Below are 15,943 nucleotides of genomic sequence, written 5' to 3'. Positions count from 1 at the left end.
TTTGGGGTTGGGGTCCAGAGGCGGAGGCTGCTCTTGCGGCACCACTGTGTGTGGGGCCCTGTGCAGAGCCGTCTCAGCCCCAGGAGGCAGGGCCTGGGAGCAGGCCCCCCTGCAGAGGAGGAGGGAGCCGTCCCCACCCAGGCCGCCAGGCCCCCGGTGCCCTCCCGGCTCTGCCCAGAACACAGGTGACCCGCAGCCCTGCTCTGTCTTGCAGTGGAGCGTGACCGCACCCTGGGCCACCAGGAGCCCCACTGGAAGGAGTTCCACTTTGACCTGACCCAGATCCCGGAGGGGGAGGCGGTCACGGCCGCTGAGTTCCGGATTTACAAGCTGGCCAGCACCCACCTGCTCAACAGGACTCTGCACGTCAGCACGTTCGAGGTGGTCAGGGAGCAGTCCAACAGGTGCCTACCCTGCACCCGCCTCCCGATGAGCCTCTGTGGGTGTGTCTGGCCTGGCCGTGGAGGGGACGTTCCCCAGAGGACGGAGGGGAGCTTCCCGGGGGACACACCCTCAGAGACAGAAGGACACGTGGCCGGAGGCCTCGCGTCACCACGGGGAGAGGCCCAGCATTGGTCCTGCTGCAAATCCCTCCACTGCTGTCCTGGCTGTGGGACCGTGGGCTGGTCACTCAGCTCCTGAGCCTCAGTTTCCACGTCCCTACTGGGCACAGCAACACCTTCCCACAGTAGATACGGTGAGATGAGGCAGGCGAGGGGCCCAGCCCGAGCCAGGCAGGGTCGGTGCCCCACGAGTGGGCCCCAGGGTGGGGGCTGGAAACAAAAGCAGCTGTGCCGGCCCTCAGTTAATTGTTTTTTCGTGTCCACAGGGAGTCTGACTTGTTCTTTTTGGATCTTCAGACGCTCCGAGCTGGGGACGAGGGCTGGCTGGTGTTGGACGTGACAGCAGCCAGTGGCCGCTGGTTGTTGGGCCGGAACAAGGACCTGGGGCTCCGCCTCTATGTGGAAACGGAAGATGGTAAGGCTCAGGCCCGGGCAGCAGACCTCCTCCTGGGGGCTCCTCCGACGCTGCTGGCGGGAGGCGGCTGCGGCCCCTACCCCCCGCATCTGGCCCCAGAGGCCTGGCCCTTCTCAGCCCGGTGGCTGGGTGATAATCCCCTACCCCCTCTGGGGCCTCAGCGGGGCACAGAGGGTGAGGTTCCCACAGCGGAGGCCCCCACCACCACGGTCTCCCTCCTCTCCTTTTGCAGAACCATTTGAGTTGCTAAGAGAGAGTCCATGTTGTCCCTACCACGAGCGAGCGGCGTGAGCAGTGGGGAGTGTCCGTAGCGGCAGGGCCTCAGGGAAGGGATCACACCCTCAGACTCGGATCAGAGGGGCCTGGCTTTAAGTCCCAGCGCTGCAGCGCTCTCCCCCGGTGACCTCGGCAGGATGCTTCCCTGCCCAGTCTGTTTCCTCCTCTGTAGAACGAGGTTTCACGCCTGCGCTCATTCCCCAGCTAGCCAGGGAGAGCCTCCTTCGTGGGCAGCCGTGCAGAGGGAGAGGCCGAAGGCGGGCGCAGGATGGGCGTTTCTGGGCCACACACGGGGCTGCCGTGGCTGGAGCGGGCGGTCAGGGCGAGGTGGGGCAGGAGACTGACCGCTGGCGGGGCACACTGAGTGCGGGTGACGCGGGGCCCGGTGTTGGAGCCTTGACAGCTCGCTGTATTCCATAGCAGCGGAGGATGACAGGATCTGATTCCGGTTTTTAGAAAAGAGGCCTCTGAGACAGCCCCTCGAGGAGGGGTCCCTCCACCCCCGTAGGACTCCGCTTAGTGACTCGCTTCCCCGAAGTCCAGGAGGGCCGGGGTGGGGAAGTAGGTCCCAGAGGAGAAAGCTGACCGCAGGACCGCAGCAGGTGATCAACGCTCACAGGAATGTCACGTCCATCCTGTGTCCCCTTGACATGATGGCATGAGAAGGGCCCTCATCTCCTGGTCTTCCTCCCAAACCCAGAACCCCCTCTCACTGTGAGAGAGACGTCAGACAAACCAAGTTGCGGGACACACTACAGAACGTCTGACAAGTATTTCGCAACGTGTCGAGGTCATCACATACAGAGACGATCTGAGATACTGTAACAACCCACGGGGCCTGAGCAGTGGTAACAAGTGGATGGGACCCTGGAGGAGAAGAGGACATTGAGGAAGACGGATGAGGTCCGAACCCGTTGTGTTTAGCACAGCATCAGACAGCAACATCGGTTCATTAGTCGTGACAAATGCACCACGCAGACAAATGCCAACATTTCCCGGGGAAACTGGCTCTGGGCACCTGGGACTCTGCAGGGTCTTCGAAGTTTCTCTGTAAACGTCAGCTGTTGTAGACCACATGTATGCGACAGGCCCCGCCCCCGACATCAGCAGGGGGAGTAATCTGTGCGGGACAAGAGCCAAGTCAGACGCCCTGAGCCACACGTGTGCGGCGGGAGCAGACAGGGGCTTGTGGGCAGCAGCAGAAATGGAGAAAAGCGGGTGGAGGAGGAATCGGGGAAAGTGTGGATCCAGCCAGGGGCCGTTTTAATCGAATCTTTTTTCTCCTGCCTGAGTAACAGTAGAGGAAGGGCAGGCTTGAGGGAGCAAACCAAGAGTGCTCTTTGGGTGATGTTATTGAGAGCCCTGGGGGACGTCAGATGGACCGTCATCCAGGACGGGTGAGTGCTGGAGGCACCCGTGTGGGAAGCGCTGACGTCTACGTGGGTTGAGAGCCATGGGCCTGGAGCAGGGCCTGGGAAGGGGATGGCCATGGAGAAGGAAGGGGACCGCCCAGAGCCCTGGGGCCTCTCACATGGAGAGAGCTGCCGAGGAGGGACCACATGACGCGTCTCCCATCCCACAGGGAGGTGGGCTGAAGAGGGCGGTCTTCCCACCAACCCCCAGACCCAGGGTCTGTCTCCCCTCAGTGACCTGTCGGGGCCTCCACAGGCACCACTCCCTCCCTGTGGGGCTGCAGGGTCCAGGGTCTGGGTCCCGCGTGCCTGGAAGCACGTGGCTTCCGGAGCCCTCTGAGCATGAGGGGCTGGGACATGGGGGGAACCTGGTCCCGTGTCACTGCCCTGCCTGCCCTCCCTGCTCCTTGATGGGTGGTGGCGGTCTGTCCCTGACCTGGACCCGAGCCCGGAGGTGGAGCCCACGATGGCAGCCTTCTGGAGGCCCGTGGTGGCCCTGGGGTGCTGTGTCCCCGCCGGCCGCTTGGGGCCTGCGCTGGCCAAGACCAAGGGCGCCGTGTGCAGCCTGGTCACCAGCGATGATTCTCCTACACGGATCCCGCGGAGCTGGTGAGAGACACGAACCACAGGGCCAGGACCATGGTCGGCGGCTTAGGGCTCTGCAGGATTCCAGAACCTGTCAAGGCGCTGCTCAAGACGCGGGTCAGGGACTTGTGCATGGTCAGCAGCGACGTGGGGTGGACGACTTCGGGCCGGGCCTCTTACTGGGACCGAGCAGATCACCCGCAGCATCTGCTGCTACGTGGGGGAGAACTCGCTGTGCCAGAGCCAGTCCCTGTCGGGCGAGCGGGAGCTGGAGCTGCCAGCCCAGGGCTCCCTGGCCGAGCGCATCCGTGCGGGGGTGGTGGGTGCTGGGGTGCCCGCGTTCCACACGGCCTCCGGGACTGTGGTGCAGGAGGAGGCCCCCCACATCAGGTACGCGCCCTTCGGCAGCATCTCGATCACGGGCCAGCCCCGAGAGGTGAGGGAGTGTCACGGGAGCCACTGTCCTCTGCAGCGAGCCATCGCGGCCGGTTCTGCGGGCAGAAGGGTGGAAGGCCAACCCTGCAGGAAGCATCATGTTGGGAAGAAGCGCCAGGAATTCCACCGTGTCCATGTGCAAAGCTGCAGAAACCTCAGTGGTGGAGGTGGAAGAAATCGTGGGTATGGGGACGTTTGCCCCGGAAGCCATCCACGTTCCTAACGTTTATGTGGACCCAGAACACGGGGGGGAATATGAGAAAGGCAGTGAGCGGTGAAGCTGCAGACGGAGGAGGGTGAAGAGGCCGAGTCTGTCGGTGACCCCCAGGCCTGAATCCAACACGGGCAGCTCCGGAATTTGAGGAGGCGCGCACGCCGGTTTGGGCGTAGGAATCCCCCTCTGGCCAGCAGCTGCGTCAGCCTGGCTTGGACTGTCCTCTGCACGGGGACGGTCCTGGGCTTGGGTCCGTCTCCATTCAAAGATGAGGTGGGTGCAGATCCCGTCGCTGTGGGCAAGCGGACAGTCCGTGTTTTCCCTGGGGGCTGTTTTTCTCCAGCGATGACTGGTTTGCCATGATTCGAGGGGACACGTCCACCTCAGTGTCCCAGGAGCCACGTGGGATTCCTGGCGACTGGACGATACCTGGAAAGAAGGTGAGAGCATGGGGGTGCCGTGGATTTGGTGTCCACTCTCAGGACCGGAGTGGTGGCCCCGTGGACCACTGCACCAAGGACAGCGAACCCCAAGTCTGGGACAGGTGCACCTGCCACCGCCCGGGATGCGCCGTGTGGACCTGCTCACCGCCGGGAGGGCCGGGTGCGACGTGCACTGGACGTCCTGATGCTGATCGAGCTCTGGGACGACCTGACGGTGGACGAGGCAGCGGGCGGCCCCCCGCGTGTCACCACCTCGGACCCTCGCGGCACTGGCAGCCTCGCCCGGGAAGGAAGCCCTGCTCACAGAGGGCGCGTCTCGTCTGAGCCCGTTGGGGTTTCACCCAGAGGAGGTGAGCACAGCTGTGGGGCCAGGTGGCCCGAGCGGTGCTCCGGCGTCTCAGACTTGCTACCGCCGCACAGACTCTTCTCTCACGAGGGCTGTGGCTTCAGTTAAAAGCAAGGGGAGAGCGCAGCCGTTTGTCCTGTATGTTCTGTGGCTCCTGAGGAGGACTTGCTGGTCCCGGGGCCCCCCGCGGCCTTCCTCCCTGTGATACTCCATGAAGTTCCCCGCAGCTCGGAGGAGCCCGCAGCAAGGCTTTCTGGGAAGGGCCTTCCCTGGCGACTGGGCCCCGAGATGTGGGGGGTGATGAGGAAGGAGCCCTTCCCCCCCACGCCCAGGGCCCCACTTTGCCAGCGCCGTGAAAAATGCACAAGCGTCAACGTGCATCGTGAGCAGGGGGTGCTGTCGGCGTGAGCTCGTCTTCCCGCGGCCCCTCTGACTTTTCCTCTGGGGCCTTTCATCTCGCTGCCAAATTCTGTTTCCCGGTAGCCTCCCCTCTTCCTCCCTGCTCGTTCTCCTCACGGCTAAATAGATGTCTCTGGAAGGACAGCGAGGCTGTGGAGCTGGGCCGGAGCCCGCGGGGTGCAGGGACAGGGCGGGGAGCGAGGTGCCTCCGTGGATGAACAGTCCAGCCTGTGCTGTCAGAGGCGGCGGCCGGTGGTAGGAGGGCTTCTAGAAGCAACCCTAGGCCCCTTCCGGGAGTTCTCATGTCCAGTCACGGGCGTCCTGTGTCACCCCGGGCACTCAGACCCCTGTGTCTGTCCTGGAGCGCTACACCTGCTGCTGTGCTGCTCCCTTAGAACCAGGAGAGGCTGTGGTGGCTTCATCCCGAACCCGCAGACTCACAGACCTAAGGGAACAGTGAGTTCATCTGCAGGCGTGTGTGCGTGCAAATGTGTGTGTGTGTGATGATGAGACCACAGCCTGGCGTGGAGCGCGGCACCCTCCCTCACGTCGCTGTGAGGCGCACACAGCCCTCAGGAGCATGTGGGCCAGGCCTGGGGAGTCTCGCGGGTGAAGGAAGGCCTGTGAGCGGCCTCCCTGGGGCCTCACCCCGAGGGGAGGCAGCCCCTGGAATGGAGGGGGGCCCTGCGCCCTGATGGGGCCGCCTGGGGGCGGGATGGATGGTGGGGCACCGTCTGGGGCGTCCGGGGAGGGGACCTGACGGTTGTCCAGCCGCCCCGTGGGGCAGGCCGGGCTTCCCGGGCGGCGCCGGCTAGAGGAGAGTAGGGCGCTGGAAGGGAGGAGGAGGGATGAGCCCCTTGTCCCCCCGTGACGGAGAATCCTAAGCAGAGGGACAGAAGCGGACCTGGGCCAGGGCTGGGACCATCCAGCTCTCAGCCCGGCACCCTGAGGGTCCCTCAGCGAGGCCCCCGGGTCACCCCCCCCCCCCCCCCCGCAGGCTGAGGTGGGCCGGAGAGTGCGGAAGGGCCTGCGCCCAGAGCAGGGGCCGCGATCCGGCAGGATTCATCCCGAGTGGAGCCTCTAACGGGTCCAGCGCACCTGTTTGTGGCGGTGAGGTCAGAGGTCAGTGTCCGGGTTGACTGGTTGTTGGAGCATCTTGGCCCGAGGACTCGGCCCGAAGCTCGGCCGTCTAGGGGCTCCCGTCGCCAGCAGAGCAGGACCGCGGTGGGGCGGGCGATGCCTTGACCTGCGCTGTGTCACGGCGAGTCGCGGGAGGGCCGCCGATGGCACAACGTGTGTGCTTGTGCGTGTGCACGTCTGCGTACTGTGTGCTCAACGCGTGTGTTTCTCTGCATACGTGGGGGGGGTCAGGGTGGCCACCCCGAGGTGACGTGTCCCCGGAATGGAGCCGTTGGCTCTGCGTTACACGAAACATAAAATGGACTTAGTGTTCAGCTCCTGTCGTTTAACTAAATTCCTCAGGAAGAGAAAATGAAGGGGCCTGTGGCCACTCGTCTTTATCGCGAAAGCCAGCACGTACCCCACGTGCCTGGAGTGGAGCTAATATCCAAATATTATGTATATTTTCTCAAAGGAGTTTTATAGGCTTGAAATGCTCAGAGTGGAGACATCTTAACTGCAGTGACCATGTTTGGGTGAAAAAGTTGGAAAAAATGGAGACTATTACGGTGACTGTTGTGTAAAGCTTTGATTGACATGAAAACATTCCAGAAAAATGAAAATGCCAAAAAAAAAAATGAAAATGCCGAGTTGGAGTGGGGAGAGATTTCCGAGTGGTATTTTTCCTCCGAGGCCACTTTGCATTGCTGTTGTGTCACTTTGACAATTAAGAACCCAGGAGGCGAGTGGCCCAGTCGGTGGAGCGGCCAACTCTTGGGTTTGGCTCAGCTCGTGGTCTCAGGGTCCTGGGCCCGCGCCCCGCACAGCCCTGCGCCAGCGGGGAGTCTGCTTGAGAGGCTCCGTCCCTCTCCGCCTGCCCTTCCCCCCGCAAATAAATAAAAGATCTTTAAAAAGTCAGGAGGACATTTGGAAAGACAAGGGGCCCAGGGAGTCTTACTGGTGGAGGGGACGTTCCCAGGGTCGTGAGTGTTTCTCACGGCATCCTCGTCTCTAAGCAGCTACGGGATCAAATCCCATTTTCCCGGGTGTCCCTCTTCCTAGCCCGAGGCCCCCGTGTCCCTGCCCACAGCCTTTCCTCTCTTGTGACCCACAGACCTGGGGTTAACCCTGTAAGTGAGTAAGGACTGGGGTCAGACCGACGTGGGCTGGACCCCGGCCCTGGGCCTCTGGCCAGATGTCTGTGCCCCGCTGCCCTGTGTCCCGCCTATGGGCCTCAGGGGACACTCAGCGCCCTGCTCTTGGCCGTGCCAGGCAGAGCAAGCCGTGGCTCCCACCTGGCGGCCGCCCCAGTCCCCTGGGTCACAGATCCATCGATCCCCCGAAAGCCTCGGGGCCCTCGGACGGAGGTGGGACCCGGGGTGCTGTGCGCCCCTGGCAGCCTGGCTCTGAGGCTTCCTGGGAAGCACGTGGTCCAGGGACGGTGGAGAGGCCTGAGGTCACCAGTGGGAGGAGCTCGAACGTGTAGAGGGTTCACCGGTGTCACAAACAGGGACCCTGTGGTGGCGAGGCCCCTCCGCCCCGTGCCCCTGGGACCGTGTCCTCCGGGTGGGGACACCGTGCAGGCCGTGGTGGAGGGTCCCCGCCGTCCCCGTGCGCCCCCCGCCCGCGAGTGACCGCCTCTCTCCTCTCTCCGTCCCAGGGCGCAGCGTGGATCCTGGCCTGGCCGGTCTGCTGGGGCGACGGGCGCCGCGCTCCAAGCAGCCTTTCCTGGTCACTTTTTTCAGGGCGAGCCCCGGTCCCGTCCGCGCCCCTCGGGCAGCGAGGCCCCTGAAGAGGAGGCCGCCGAAGAAAAGCAACGAGCTGCCGCACCCGAACCGCCTCCCAGGGATCTTCGGTGAGGTCCGGGGCGGGCCTGGGCCGGGCCGAGGACGAGGACGGCGGCGGGGACCGAACCCTCGGGGCCTCAGTGGCGTCAAGCCTGTGGTCACCCTCCAATGCTTGTCTGACACCTGCTTACCTCGTGGGCCCCGAGGACCGGCCACCGGCCTCCGTCCCCGCCTCCCAGGGGTGCCTTCTCTGCCCTCCCCTGGCACCAGGGCTTTTTCCAGAAGTCTCCCTTAGCTTCAGGTGCCCCTTCCTCCAGGCACTGGTGGCTCTCAGGTCCCCCCTGGGTCCCCCGAGGATCCACAGTTGTGTGTCCCACCAGGCTGAGCCGCTCAGGATCAGGGATGGGCCTGCCCTGCCCCTGCCCTCCTGCCCCCTTCCCTCCACGGAGGGTCACCCTTTGGCCTCCAGGAGCCCCTCCATCGGGTGGAATGGGTGTGGCGGGAGAGGTGGGGTGAGGTCAGGAGGGGTCTCTGCAGAAAAGCAGGAGCCACCTGTGGCCCAGGGTCCCCTGGCTGTTTACGGGAGCATCGCGGGGCCGCAGTCGGAAGTCAGGGGAGGCTCTGAGCAAGTGCAGGGTTGCCCTGCAGCGATCGGGAGCCACCTGGAGCCGGCGAAGGCTCTCGAGCTGGGTCATGGCACCAGCACCGCTGCAGGATGGGCTTCAGGACACCAGGGCATTGGTTTCACTTCATTCATTTATTCAACAAATGTGCCCGGTAGGGTGTCCCCGCCCTGGGAGCTCCCTGTGGTGGCTGCCCGGAGCAGGAACCCCAGGAAAGCCCCTGCTTCTGTCCCTGCAGATGACGTTCATGGCACCGATGGCCGGCAGGTGTGCCGGCGGCACGAGCTCTACGTCAGCTTCCAGGACCTGGGCTGGCTGGTTAGTTCCGATTCGCCTCCTTTGCTTAAATGACCGTCCCCACCCGAAGATCCTAAGTGTGCCCCCGGGGGGAGGTCCCATTACGGTGACTTTAATTTTCTTGTGCGTTAGGTTCTGATGTGTTTTCTGAAGGGAGAATGTCTTAGTGTGAGGAGGTGCTTTGGGGTAAACCCGGGAAACGGGGACAGTCTGAATCCTCAGCCATGACACGTCAGCTCTGCAACAGGGAAACAGAGGCTGGGGCTGCAGCTGCAGGAGGCGTGGGCACCGGGGGACAGGGCTGTGCCCGCCCCCTGCCGGGCCTGCTGGTGGTGCCTCCTGGGGGAGCCTGCCTGGAGGGAGCCGAGGGTCGGCAGCCTGGCCTGGGGCTGCGGGAGGGGAAGGGGCGGCCCCGAGTCATGCCGCGCCGGGTGCTAGATTCGGGGCTCAGGAGGGGGCATCCGCTGGGACTCACCTCTCCCATTACCCCCCAGGATTGGGTCATCGCCCCCCAGGGCTACTCAGCCTATTACTGTGAGGGCGAGTGCTCCTTCCCGCTGGACTCGTGCATGAACGCCACCAACCACGCCATCCTGCAGTCCCTGGTCAGTACCGCGTCCGTCCTGCCCGGACCCACGGGGCGGGGGCTCGCAGCGCCGGGTGGGTGGCAGCCCCGGGTGTCGGGGAGGCTCTGTGCACAGGAGCTTCCCTGCGTGCACGAGCAGTTCCGGGCTCACGCCTGTTCAGGAGCCAGTGCCTGGGTGGCCGAGCTGTGTGTGCACCTGCACCCGCACACACCCGACTTACCCTGACTGCTGGCGCGCCCCCACCTCTGTGCGCTACACACGCGACTTACACGACCTGCTCTCTTGTGGTCAGACGCACGGCACACACAGCAGACGTGCGTCCCGCCTGGGTCCCTGTGTGCTCTGAGCACACGCACCACCGTGTCGCCGGCGTGCTCAGCCTCCTGTGGCACAGACGTACGCGGGGTGAGCGACGGGCGTGTGCATTGGGCCTCCCGCCGCATGTGTACGGGGCCGGGTGACGGGTGCCCCGCTGAGCTGCTGGGCCTCGGCCCCTTCTGTTACCTCCCCGTCGGCTCTTTGTCCTGCTCCTTTGGCGCTTGGTGTTTCCCACAGGTGCTGTGGCTCCCGTGCTGGGGGCGGGGGGCGGGGGGGGGCAGCCTCAGAGCTGGAAGATCGCCCCTGGGAGGGGTTGTCGCTGCCGCTTGTCGCTCCGGGTTTTCCCACCGCTTTGCAGCGTAGCTTGAAATCTGGGATCGTCAGACTTCCAGTTTCGTTTTTCTCTTTCACGATGCTTTGGCTCCTAGGGCGGTTTTGTGGTTCCATATAAATTCTGGGATTGTTCTCGTTCTGTCACAAGTGCTCCGGGTGTAATGATAGGGATTGCGTTAGGCCGCGTCTACCCTGGGAGGCGCGGCGGCTCTAACAGTACCGCTTGTCTCAGCCACTGAGCCTGGGGATCTGCCCGTTTGTGTCATCTCCACTTTCTTTCATGATTGTTTTATAGTTTTCGGAGTATTGGTCTTTCACCTCCTTGGTTAAGTTTAGTCTTTGGTGTTTTATTATTTTTGCTGCAACTGTAAATGGGTGTAAACTGGTGTAAACTGTAAAAGAAACTCTGTTTTCTTATTTTCTCTTTCCGCTGCTTCTATTTAGTGTATACAAATCCCACATTTCTGTATTTTGATTTTGTAGCCTGTGACATTACTGGATTCATTTATCAATTCTAGCAGGTTTTTGGGTGGCGTCTCTAACGTTTTCTACATATAGTATCATGTTATCTGCAAACAGTGAAAATGTTTCTTCTTTCTTACTGATCTGGTTGCCTTTGTTTCCCTTTTTCTTGTCTGATTGCTGTGGTTATGACTTCCGGTGTTAGGTCGAATAAAAGTAGCGCAGGGGCATCCTTCCCTTGTTCCTGACCTTACGAAAATCTCTGGTTTTCAGCATTGAGTATGATGTTCACTCTGGGTTTTTCATATAAGGCTTTTATTTTTGAGGTTATGTTCCCTCTAAACCTACTTTCCTGAGTTGTTTTTTTTTTTTTTTTTTTCATGAATGGATGTTGTACTTTGTCAAATGTGTTTTCTGCAACTTTTGAAACGGTTATATGGTTTTGGTTCTTTCTCTTATTCACGTATCAGATTGACTTATTTGTAATTATTGAACAACCATTGCATCCCAGGAATAAATCCCACTTGATCATCGTGAATAATTTTTTAATGTATTGTTGGATTCAGTTTGCTAGTATTTCGTTGAGGACTTTGCATGTGTATTCATCAGCAATGTTGGCCTCAGTTCTCTTTACTTGCAGTGTCTTTAGCTATGGTATCGGTGCGATGCTGGCCTTGTAGAATGAATTGGGAAGTTTTCCTTCCACTCTTGTTTTAGGAACAGTTTGAGAATAGGTGTAACTCCTTTTTTTAATGTTTGGTAGAATTCGCCTGTGAAGCCACCCGGTCCTGGACTTTGTTTCTTGGGAGCTTTTGATACTGATTTCATTTCTTTGCTGGTAATTGATCTGTTCAAATTTTCTTTCTTCCCTCTTCTAGTTTTGGTAGATTATGTTTCTAGGAATGTATTCATTTCTTGTTGCCCAGTTTGCTGCCGTATAATTTTCATAATACTCTTCTATTATAATCTTTTATATTTCTTTTTTTTTAATTTTTATTTATTTATGATAGTCACACACAGAAAGAGAGAGAGAGAGGCAGAGACACAGGCAGAGGGAGAAGCAGGCCCCATGCACCGGGAGCCCGACGTGGGATTCGATCCCGGGTCTCCAGGATCGCGCCCTGGGCCAAAGGCAGGCGCCAAACCGCTGCGCCACCCAGGGATCCCGATCTTTTATATTTCTGCAGTGCTATTTCTCCTCTTCACTTCTGATTTTGAGTCCTCTCTCTCTCGCTCTTTTTTTTTTTTTTTTTGAGCCTGACTAAATGTTCACCAATTTTATTGATCTTTTCAAAGAACTAGTTCCTGGTTTCCTGATTTCATCGATGCTCTATTATTGGTTTTGTTTTTTAAGTAATCTCTGCACCCAAAATGGAGTTCAAACTCATGACCCCAGGATCAAGAGTCCCATGTTCCACCAACTGAGCCATCCAGGTGCCTTGGTCTCTTTTTTTATTTTTTGTTTCTGTTTCATTTATTTCTGTTCTCATCTTTATTATTTCTGTCCTCCTGCTGATTGTTCTTTTTCTAACTCCTTTAGCTGTGAGATAAGGTTATTTGAGATTTTTTTGCTTTTTGAGGTAGGCCTGTGTTGCTATAAAATTCCTTCTTTGGACAGCTTTTGCTGCATCCCAAGGATTTGGGACAATTGTGCTTTCATTTTCATTAGTTTTTTTTCCATATATTTTTAAATTTTACTCTTTGATTTCTTGGTTGACCTATTCATTTTTTGATAGCATGTTATTTAACCTCCATGTATTCGTGCTCTTTCCAGACTCTTTCTTGTGTTGGGTTTCTAGTTCTGTAATATTATGGTTAGAAAAGATGCATGGTATGACTTTAATCTTTTGTAATTTATTGAAACTAGTTTTGTGGACTCATATGTGATCTGTTCTGGAAGGTGTTCCATATGCACTTGTAAAGTGTATATTCTTTTTTTTTTTTTAATGATTTTATTCATTTATTCATGAGAGATACACAGAGAGAGGCAGAGACACAGGCAGAGGGAGAAGCAGGCTCCATGCAGGGAGCCCGATGTGGGCCTCAATCCTGGGACTCCAGGATCATGCTCTGGGCCCAAGTCAGGTGCCAAACCACCGAGCCACCCAGGGATCCCATAAAGTGTATATTCTTACGATGGAATGTTCTGAATATATGTTAAAATCATCTGGTCAGATGTGTCATTCAAAGACACTGTTTTCTTGTTGATTTTGTTTGCACGATCTATCTGTTGATGTAACTAGGGTGTTAAAGTCCCCTGTTATTACTGTATTACTGTCAGTTTACTACGTGTTTGTTATTACTGTTTTATGTATATGAGTGCTCCCATGTTGGGTGTATAAATATTTACGATTGTTAGAGCTTCTTGTTGGATTGTTCCCTTTATGATTATATAGTGTCATTCTCTGTCTCTTGTGGTCTTTAAAGTCTGTTTTGTCCCATGTCCTGGCTTCATTATCGTGTCTGTCTGCACGGTAAATGTTTCTCCACCCTTTCACCTTCAGTCTGCAGGTGTCTCACCATCTGAAATGGGTGTGTTACGTGGGCAGCGTATAGATGGGTCTTTTTTTGTTTTGTATCTGTTCTATTACCCAGTGTTTTTGATTGGGGCATTTAGTCCGTTTACATTCAAAGTAATTATTGATAGGGACGTACATGTTGCCATTTTGTTTTATTTGCCATTCCATTGTGGTTGTTTTTGTATGTCTTCTGTTCCTTTCCTCCCTTGCTCTCTACTCTCATGTCTAGTGCAGACTTTTTTTAGTAATATATGTGGCTACCTTGCCCTTTCATTTTTGCACACCTATTCCTGGCTTTTGATTTGTGGTTACCGTTGGGTTTGTACCTAACATTTTCTGCTTAGAGCAGTCTATATTAAGTTGATGGTTGTTTAAGATGAACCCATTCTTTACTCTTCTCCCCCCACCTCATCATTTAGGTATATGGTGTCGTGCTTTACATCCTTTTATTTTGTGAGTCCTTTGGCTGATTTTTATAAACATACTTATTTTTACTGCTGTTGTGCTTCCTACTAGTCTTAATCTTACTTATGATCTTTTCTTTCCACTAGAAAAATCTCCTTTAACACTTCTTGTAGGGCTGATTAGTGGTCATGAATTCCTTTAACTTTTGTTTTCTGGGAAGTACTTTATCTGTCCTTCTATTCTGAGTGGTAGCCTTGTTGGACAGAGTTGTCCTGGCTACAGCTTTTTTCCTTTCAGCACTTTGAATATATCATGCCACTCCCTTCTGGCCTGCAGTGTTTCTGCTGAAAACTCAGCTGATTGCCTTCTAGGGTTCCCCTGTATGTGCTGTTGGGTGTTTTTTTGTTTTGTTTTGTTTTGTTTTGTAAATCCCCTCTTGGTGCTTTAAACATTCTCTGTAGCACTCCTTTTTGCCATTTTGATTACTGTGTGTCTTGGAGCAGATCTCCTTGGGTTGATCTGGTTCCAGGATCTACCTCTTAAATCTGGATTTCTGTTTCCTTCCTCCTATTTCTTCAGCTGTTATTTCCTCAAATAAATATTCTGCCCCTTTTCTCTCTCTTCTCATTCTGGGATCCCTGTGATGAGGATGTTAAATGCTTGATGGTGTTGCTGAGTTCCTTAAATCTATTCTCATTCTGCATAATTTTCCCCTCTCTCATCTGGTGATCTTGATTACTTTCCTTTTTTTTTTTTTTTAAGATATTTATTTATTTATTTATTTATTTATTTATTTATGAGAGACACAGAGAGAACAGCAGAGACATAGGCAGAAGGAGAAGCGGGCTCCCTACAGGGAACCTGATGTGGGATTTGATCCTGGACCCCGGGATAATGACCTGAGCCAAAGGCAGATGCTCAATCACTGAGCCACCCAGGTGCCCCCCTGATTACTTTCCATTACTCTGTCTTCCAGGTCACTGATTTGTTCTCTGATTCCTCCAGCCTACTCTTTATTCTATCGTGTGTGTGTGTGTTAAGATTTATTTATTTGACAGAGAGATGAAGAGCATGAGGGGGACAGAGGGAGAGAATCTCCAGCAGACTGCACACCAAGCAGGAGTCCGATGCAGGACTCGATCCCATGACTCACCTGAGCCAAAACTAGAATCAGACACTTAAGCCCCTGAGCTACCCAGGCACCGCTCCAGTGTGTTTTAAATCGCATTTATGGTGTTCCTCATCTCTGACTGGTCGTTTTTTTTCTCTTTAAGGGTCTCACTGACATCCTCCACTCTTTTCACATACGGTATCATTGTGGTCATTCCTTTAAAATCTCTAGCAGGTATATTGCTGACGTTTCTCTTAGGTGTCTTGCTGTGATTGTGTCTTGTTCTTTCATCTGGAATGTACTGTCTCCTGATTCTAACTCTCCATGTCTGTCTCTGTGTGTGAGGAAGGTCAGCTACGTCTCCGGCTCTTAAAGGCAGCGGCCTCCTGAAGCCGAGGTCCTGTAGTGCCCTGCAGCGGTGCCCCCGTTCACCGGAACCAGTCTTCAGGGGCGTCTCCTCTGTGTGTGTATAGTCGTCCTTCCCTCTCCCCAGGGCAGGAGTCCCAAGGAGCCCTGGTGGGGCTGCTTGCTGCTGCTGGGCTAGCGTGCCACCTCGAAGGGGCTCAGCCCACCGTGTAGTGGGGGGGGTGGGCGCGCAGTGTTTGCAGGTGTGTGCGCTGGTCCCCTGCTGGAGGGCAGCCGCTGCTGCAGGGCCCGAGCCGGGGGCGTGGCCGGAGCAGCTTGGGGGGTGGGGAGTTGCTCGGGGAGCTGCTGGCAGCAAGGCCTGCGGGAGGGGCCCCTGGAGGGGGGCAGGGCTGCAGGGAGGGGTGGAGAGGTGGGCGGGGCCTCGGGGGTGCTGGTTCCCACGGGGTGCTGGGGGGCTGGGGGGGAAGGCTCCTCGGCCCCTGGGTGCCCTGGGGTCTCTGGGCTGTGCTCTGGGAGGGTGAGCAGCTCCCGACTCAGGTGGGGCCCCAGGCGGGGTGGCTACTCCCGCCACCCCCCTCCCCTGCCCAGCCAGGCTGCTGCTGGCCCACGGGCCGCTGGAAGTGCTCAGGTCCTAAGGACCCCGAAATCCAGCCCCTCTGGGTTTCTTCAACACTGGCCGCCAGGGGCTGTGCCTTCCCAGGGCTCCTGGTGAGGGTCCGCCCCCTCCGCCCCCTTCTGGGCCCTTCTCTCTGCCTTGGGCCGTGGAGTCGAGTCTGTGCGTCCCTCACCCTCGGGGGTGCCCGGCTGTGTGCGGGGACCAGGAGCTCTGGGGGGCGTCTGCTACCAACGCGGCACCCCAAGGCTTACGTGTTACTGACTCGGGGTGGACACCTCCTAGAAGGTGGACCTGGACTCCTAACTCCTGTGT

General features: G+C 57.2%; 1 protein-coding gene across 1 annotated transcript in view; it reads left to right on the top strand.

Annotated features, from left to right (window-relative positions):
- Nucleotides 1–15,943, top strand: part of LOC144281824 (bone morphogenetic protein 8B) — a 32,817-nt gene that overhangs the window by 12,319 nt on the left and 4,555 nt on the right. The window contains exons 2-6 of the mRNA XM_077844644.1: nt 215–404; nt 830–978; nt 7,868–8,062; nt 8,856–8,935; nt 9,409–9,519. Coding sequence (XP_077700770.1) covers nt 215–404; nt 830–978; nt 7,868–8,062; nt 8,856–8,935; nt 9,409–9,519 — 725 coding nt within the window. The remainder of the gene's footprint in view (nt 1–214; nt 405–829; nt 979–7,867; nt 8,063–8,855; nt 8,936–9,408; nt 9,520–15,943) is intronic.

Source organism: Canis aureus, chromosome 13 (genome assembly GCF_053574225.1).
Source record: "Canis aureus isolate CA01 chromosome 13, VMU_Caureus_v.1.0, whole genome shotgun sequence".
Taxonomy (NCBI): Eukaryota; Metazoa; Chordata; class Mammalia; order Carnivora; family Canidae; genus Canis; species Canis aureus.
This window is presented reverse-complemented; position numbering and strand designations above follow the sequence as displayed.